At 42.1% G+C, this 7,810-nt stretch overlaps 1 protein-coding gene across 1 annotated transcript; it reads right to left on the bottom strand.

The window, feature by feature from the left end:
- Positions 1–4,187: 4,187 nt before the first annotated feature.
- Positions 4,188–6,161, bottom strand: LOC133662736 (fatty acid-binding protein, intestinal-like). The gene is made up of 4 exons (XM_062066862.1): positions 6,018–6,161; positions 4,654–4,826; positions 4,441–4,548; positions 4,188–4,368 (listed from the first exon to the last, which is right to left on the bottom strand). The coding sequence occupies exons 1-4, from the start codon at positions 6,082–6,084 to the stop codon at positions 4,318–4,320; spliced, it is 399 nt and encodes a 132-aa protein (XP_061922846.1). The 5' UTR covers positions 6,085–6,161; the 3' UTR covers positions 4,188–4,317.
- Between the last annotated feature and the right edge of the window lie 1,649 nt (positions 6,162–7,810).

Below are 7,810 nucleotides of genomic sequence, written 5' to 3'. Positions count from 1 at the left end.
CATACTAGCTAGTCACGTAGTGTCTTGCTGCCATGATGAGGATACTAGAACGTTCCTGCACAGGTCAGACCAAAGCAGTAACATTTGCACACTTGGTCAGCTGCTAGCAACTCTGCAGTCATTGTGAGATCTGTTCAAACAGATCTTCTTTCTTGGTCCAGCGCCATTTGGCAGCAGTTTCTGGCTGACGTACTGTTGACTGAGTCCCGAGGCATCCCGCCTGGCACAGTAAGCGGCACACTTCAGTGCTGCTTGGAGGAACGACTTCACACCACTTCTGCTCCTTAGCAAACGTGTCCGACCTGGCATCACTGACACCCTCAGCTGTGCTGGATGTATCGTTCATCACGACCACAATCATCCACAACAGGTGTGTACTTGCAGGGTTGGCTGAAGAGAGAGAGTGCCTCAATACAAACTTCCAAGGTTTATTTGTGATGTCTGCAGTATCAACACCCAGAGGTTCCAGGCGCTGGGCATACAGATGTTGGACTGCAGGACCCTTACCAGATAAATGGTCTTACACAGGACATGTGACTATCACTGAGAATGTCTGCGGGTGGGCAACCTCTTCATGTTCCAGTCTCTTGGTGGCTCTGAGGTATGTCCTCTCTTTACAGTATTGCGGAACTGTATTCGAACTCCTGGGCAATGGACGCTTCCAACTATGCCCTTTAAGCCGTGTCCCCTTGGTTACTGTTGTCATGACCCACACGTTTCCTAAAAGAAGATGGAAGATCAGCAATCACTTGCTCAAAAGTTCAGAGACAAATGAGCAAACACTGTCAAAAATTAACCAGGAAAACATTTGTGAACATCCTGTGGCAGTTCCATGATGGAATGATGGCCAAGGTTACACTAGGTGGACTGGAATCTGTTCCCTGTGACGTAGTGACTGGTGTGAGACAAGGTTGCACCCTTGCCCCGGTTCTCTTCATGTGTAACAACATTTCTGCACAAGGAAATAAAGGAGGAAAGTGGGGTGCCCTTGGAATTCAGGGAACCTATTCAACATCGTAAGATTCCAGGCAAAAACTAAACTTCAGTCTGTCCACATACTGGAATTCCAGTATGCTGATGACTGTGCCCTTGTGGCACACAAACCAGAAGCCAAGCAGGCCACCATTACAGCTGCAGAAAAGGCATACAACAGAATGGGACTCTATTAACATATTAAAGACAGAAGTCCTCTGCCAGTGGTCATCAGAACCCCCACATAGACTTCCAACTCTCACCATGGGGGGGCTCCCCACTCACCATCGTTCCACACTTCAAATATCTGAGAAGTATCCTCTCAGATGACTGCAGCATTGACCGGGACATACAACACCGGGTCAAAGAGGTCTCATCCTCCTTCAACAATAATAACGATAAGAGTCTTCAACAACAATAACCTCCACCTCCACCTCCACACCAAAGACTCAGTCTACAAGGCAATATGCATCACAACCCTTCTATATGGCTGTGAGACATGGACAATCTATGCTCGCCATCTCAAGATGCTGGTGACTTTTCATAGAAGGTGTTTACAACGCATCTTGAAGGTGACTTCAGCGAGCCAGCTGCAGGAGCTTAGAGGCCATTATAATGCTTTGTCAATTGAGATGGCTTGGCCATGTCATCAGAATGCCAGCCAACCGCCTACCATGCAAAAGTCTGTATGGCCAGCTCCATCTGGGCAGCCGCTCTGCTGGGGGCCAGAAGAAGAGGCTGAAACCCCAGCTCAAGATCTTCCTAAAGAAGTGCAACATACTGTACTACACTGCCTTGGAAGCTGCCTCTTCGGCGTGGACTATGCCGTCAAGGAGATGAAGCGTCAGAAAAGACCAGACAAAAACACCATTTGGCGAAAAGAGAGAGGAGAAAGGCGGCCATGTCTGCACCTGCCCCACCGGGTCAAGTCTACAGTTGTCACATCTGTGGCAGGCAGTGTGCATCAATAAACAATTGGGAACTGAGAAAACTAATTGTTGAAGCTTTGAAAGTGGAATTATTTCCCATTCTTGTTTTATGTAGAGCTTCAGTCGTTCAACAGTCCGGGGTCTCCGCTGTCGTATTTTACGTTTCATAATGCGCCACACATTTTCGATGGGAGACAGGTCTGGACTGCAGGCAGGCCAGGAAAGTACCCGCACTCTTTTTTTACGAAGCCACGCTGTTGTAACACGTGCTGAATGTGGCTTGGCATTGTCTTGCTGAAATAAGCAGGGGCGTCTATGAAAAAGACGGCGCTTAGATGGCAGCATATGTTGTTCCAAAACCTGTATGTACCTTTCAGCATTAATGGTGCCTTCACAGATGTGTAAGTTACCCATGCCTTGGGCACTAATGCACCCTCATTCCATCACAGATGCTGGCTTTTGAACTTTGCGACGATAACAGTCTGGATGGTTCGCTTCCCCTTTGGTCCGGATGACACAATGTCGAATATTTCCAAAAACAATTTGAAATGTGGATTCGTCAGACCACAGAACACTTTTCCACTTTGCATGAGTCCATCTTAGATGATCTCGAGCCCAGAGAAGCCGGCGGCGTTTCTGGATGTTGTTGATAAATGGCTTTCGCTTTGCATAGGAGAGCTTTAACTTGCACTTACAGATGTAGAGACCAACTGTATTTAGTGACAGTGGTTTTCTGAAGTGTTCCTGAGCCCATGTGGTGATATCCTTTGGAGATTGATGTCGGTTTTTGATACAGATCGAAGGTCACGGTCATTCAATGTTGGTTTCCGGCCATGGAAACACGTGGAGTGATTTCTCCAGATTCTTTGAACCTTTTGATGATATTATGGACCGTAGATGTTTAAATCCCTAAATATCTTGCAATTGCACTTTGAGAAACGTTGTTCCTAAACTGTTTGACTATTTGCTCACGCAGTTGTGGACAAAGGGGTGTACCTCGCCCCTTCCTTTCTTGTGAAAGACTGAGCATTTTTTGGGAAGCTGTTCTTATACCCACCCACCTGTTCCCAATTAGCCTGCACACCTGTGGGATGTTCCAAATAAGTGTTTGATGAGCATTCCTCAACTTTATCAGTATTTATTGCCACCTTTCCCAACTTCTTTGTCACATGTTGCTGGCATCAAATTCTAAAGTTAATGATTATTTGCAACAAAAAAAATGTTTATCAGTTTGAACATCAAATATGTTGTCTTTGTAGCATATTCAACTGAATATGGGTTGAAAATGATTTGCAAATCATTGTATTCCGTTTATATTTACATCTAACACAATTCCCCAACTCATATGGAAACGGGGTTTGTATATCTATATATGTGTATATATATATAATGTGTACGTGTGTATATACTTTTGTGTATGTGTTTATAAGTGTGTGTATGTATATATATATATATATATATATATATATATATATATATATATATATATATATATATATAATCACCAAAAATGATACCCGGGCGTGGCCACTGCTGCTGCTCTCTGTTCCCCTCACCTCCCAGGCGGTGATGAAGGGTGATGGGTCAAATGCGGAGAATAATTTCGCCACACCTAGTGTGTGTGTGACAATCATTGGTACTTTAACTTTAATATATGTGTGTATAAATGTGTATGTATATATATGTTTAAGTTAAAGTACCCATATATGACACATATAGACAAATATACACATTTTCACACAGTGTGTGTGCGTGCGTGCGTGTGCGCGCGTGCGTGTGCATGTGTGTGTGTACAAAAGGTAAAAAACATGAAAACAAAAGGGAAACATAAATTAACACAAGGAGATAAGATAACAAAATGTGGAAAAAGTGAAGTGCTGTGAATACTTTGCGGATGCCCTCTACATTTAATGTCATGTATAGCCCAGTTAATGACAAAATCGCTGTAAACTTGTATCATTATGAATCCACACTGAAAACTAATGCCGGCCCTATTATTGCAATCTCTCAACGCCCCCCTCATTTACTTCAAGTAAAATAATATCTAACGTTATTTTTGTGCGGTTAATAACATTGGGATTATATCCAAAAAATGTGTCTCTTTCGTCTACAACAAAAGACTAATACCGCCCTCTTGTGGATGGACGATACAATTACACTCATTACTGTACATCTTGGCAATGAATGAGCGTCATTGTCCAGAATTATTCCCAATATTCCCATTGTGTCTTTACCCCCGATTGTCCATTATATTGGACGTGTCACAATCTGACTATGTCAAACTCACACATGACAAAAATGCACTTTTATTAGACGAATTAGTGCAAAACGAAGAACAAAGGAATTAGTACACAGTAGTGTTATTTCCCTATATATACACATCTATAAATACATGTTTAAAAAATTAAGGTAAAAATTATTGCTTCTGGAAAATTCTCTTTGCATCAACGCCCTCGTAGTTGTAAGTCTGCGGGGGGAAACAAAACAAAATAAGTGTTTTGGGTCAGGTAAAATCCAACAATCTGCAATATTTACTGACCTGCACCAATTCTCCACTCACAAGACTCCTGGTGGTGGTTAGCACCTTGTTGTTATCTTTTCTGGTAAATTTACCCTTTAGCACGTCTCCTTCTATCTGCCATGTGCCCTAATGGTGGATATTTCCATTCAGTTATCATTAAAAGTTTGCTCTTTCAATTTATTAATACAATAACTAATTTTTTTGTTATCCTCCAATAGTGTGAGCTCTTACTGAGACGTCAGTGCCATCAGCCAGGCTGTAGTCGAAGGCCGTCCCGAGGGTGAAGTCGATGTCTTTAGTACGGAACGTGCTGGATTCTTTGATGTGAAAGTCGTCGCCGTTCTGCTCAATGATGATCTTCAGATTGTCGTGTTCAGCCAGCTTGCGCTTCATCACGTTAATGCCTTTGTTTAATAGGACAAAAAATATTGTGCTTATTTGTGGATTATTTTGTGTTGAGTTAGTTCAGGTTAGCGGTTTTTAGCTAGATCCGTATGGTTTGGTTTACGATATTATTGTTACGTGAGTAACGTCAAAATAATAACATTAAGTCAGGCACAAGTTTACTATTACACAAAAAAAAAGTGATAATGTTGCAAAAGTAGTCAATATTACGGGAAAACTGCAAAAAGTCTGAATGTTATGATATTTTTAAAAATATTGACAGAACATTTTGAGATTGTTTGTAATAGTACATAGAAGTAAAAGTCGTAGTTCTAAATAATCAGAAAAAAATAACGTCACAATCATAAAGTTATAGAAATATTACTGGAATAAAGTAATATTACAAGATAAGAATTTAGTCACTGAGTACGATAACCAAGAGCCAGTTGTAAAGTTACAATAATAAAGTAATGCAGTTGTAATATTCCAAGGGAATAAGAACTGTGAGAGAACTATGAGAATTCAGTCATTGTAAAAGAGAAAAATTGTAATCCGACCAGAATTAAGTAATCGCATACAAGAAAATAATGTTTAATAATATTTTTAAAAGTTGTTATAGAATTACGATAACATTTTAGAACTAAAAAAGTCAGAAAAAATTGATATTACAAGAAAAAAGGTCATAATGTTACAAGAATAATATGTTATAATAAAGTTACAAAAATAACATTGTAGTTTTACAAAAATATTGGTACAGGCTTAAACCATAAAGGTTATTAACCTCTTTAGTCCAGTGATGGTAAGAGCCAAGAAGACTTTGTACATCATTAAAAATTGTTTGTTGGTATTTCTTTCCCTTAAAGGCTAATGCGATGTCCCCCTTATGATTTTTTTTTCCCCATAAAAATATCGGTAGATGTAGTTTTGTTGGTACTCTCTTTCCGTTCCTTAAGGAACAATCCCTGTTTGTTTTTTCCCGAGACAAAAACATCCATGGACGTTGGTCGGTACTAAGTTTCCGTCCCTTAAGGTTGAGCGTACACGAATGTTCCCCTCATGTCTTTTTTCCTTTGACAAAAAAGTCAATAGATGTCTTGTTGTTGGAATTCCCACTTGACGCTAATGTACCCTGAGAACCGCGAGTCGCCCCTAAGAGTTTGGTCTGATCCAACAGCTCTAGGACGTGGTACCAGCCAGTACACAAGACTCACCCATTTGTTCCATGAACTTGTCATAGTTCTCGCTGCGGTCAACTTTCCAGGTTCCGTTGAACGCCATGTCTTGTGTTATTGTTGAGCGTGGGATTGTCCAGAGGGCGCCCGTTTATATACTGCTGCCCACCCTCCGTTGCCCCCACCCCCTCCCCCCTCACCATTATCTGCCGATGTGGCCCGACCCGTCCAGGATACGCTGATAAATAACCCAAGGGCCAGTCGGGGCGACTCCCCCCTTTAGCCAAACAGTGAGCTACTGTTCTCCGCTAAAGGGAGAAAAGACAGGACAAGGGTGGGCTGTTTGGTGTGGGGGGGTCCATGAGGCAGTGAGTCAACTAAGGCCCCCCCAAACAGCCCCCATGTCACCCTGTCGTTGTGACCTGCATGGAAAAGTGTTGCTATCCCACGCTCATGCTAATTATTATAAAAATTCCATTGGCCATCCATAGATCTTCAGGATGTCTGCCTAGCGTTAAAGGCCTACTGAAATGATTTTTTTTAATTTAAACGGGGATAGCAGATCCATTCAATGTGTCATACTTGATCATTTCGCGATATTGCCATATTTTTGCTGAAAGGATTTAGTAAAGAACAACGACGATAAAGTTCGCAACTTTTGGTCTCTAATAAAAAAAAGCCTTGCCCCTACCGGAAGTAGCGTGACGACACCGGAGGAAGGACTGCTCATATTTTCCTATTGTTTACACCAGCAGCGAGAGAGATTCGGACCGAGAAAGCGACGATTACCCCATTAATTTGAGCGAGGATGAAAGATTTGTGGATGAGGAACGTGAAAGTGAAGGACTAGCGTGCAGTGCAGAACCTATCTTTTTTTGCTCTGACCGTAACTTAGGTACAAGGGTTCATTGGATTCCACACTCTCTCCTTTTTCTATTGTGGATCACGGATTTGTATTTTAAACCACCTGGGATACTATATCCTCTTGAAAATGAGAGTCGAGAACGCGAAATGGACATTCACAGTGACTTTTATCTCCACGACAATACATCAGTGAAGCTCTTTAGCTACTGAGCTAACGTGATAGCATCGGGCTTTACTGCATATAGAAACAAAACAAATAAGTCGCTGACTGGAAAGATTGACAGAAGATCAACAATACTACCAAACTCTGGACATGTAAATACACAGTTAATGCTTCCCAGCCTGGCGAAGCTTAACAATGCTGTTGCTAACGACGCCATTGAAGCTAACTTAGCTACGGAACCTCGACAGAGCTATGCTAAAAACATTAGCTCTGTACCTACGCCAGCTCTCATCTGCTCATCACGACCCGTGCTCACCTATGTTCCAGCGGTCAACGGTACGACGAAGGACTTCACCCGATCACCGATGCGGTTGGCGGCCCGGAGACGGAGGAAGTCAAGGTGAGGTCTTTCGGCTAGCGCGTCTGCTATCCTCAAAGTGCTCCTGGTTGTGTTGCAGTAGTCCGCCGCTAATTCACCGATCGCACCTACAGCTTTCTTCTTTGCAGTCTCCATTGTTCATTAAGCAAATTGCAAAAGATTCACCAACACAGATGTCCAGAATACTGTGGAATTTTGAAATGAAAACAGAGCTTTTTGTATTGGATTCAATGGGCTCCGAATACTTCCGCTTCCACTGTTGACGTCACGCGCAAACGTCATCATATCGAAACGTTTTCAGCCGGAAGTTTGCCAGGAAATTTAAAATTGCACTTTATAAGTTAACCCGGCCGTATTGGCATGTGTTGCAATGTTAAGATTTCATCATTGATAAATAAACTATCAGACTGCGTGGTCGGTAGTAGT

Source organism: Entelurus aequoreus, linkage group LG12 (assembly GCF_033978785.1).
Source record: "Entelurus aequoreus isolate RoL-2023_Sb linkage group LG12, RoL_Eaeq_v1.1, whole genome shotgun sequence".
Lineage (NCBI taxonomy): Eukaryota > Metazoa > Chordata > Actinopteri > Syngnathiformes > Syngnathidae > Entelurus > Entelurus aequoreus.
The sequence above is the reverse complement of the archived record's forward strand: the minus strand, read 5'-3'. Positions and strand labels throughout refer to the sequence as shown.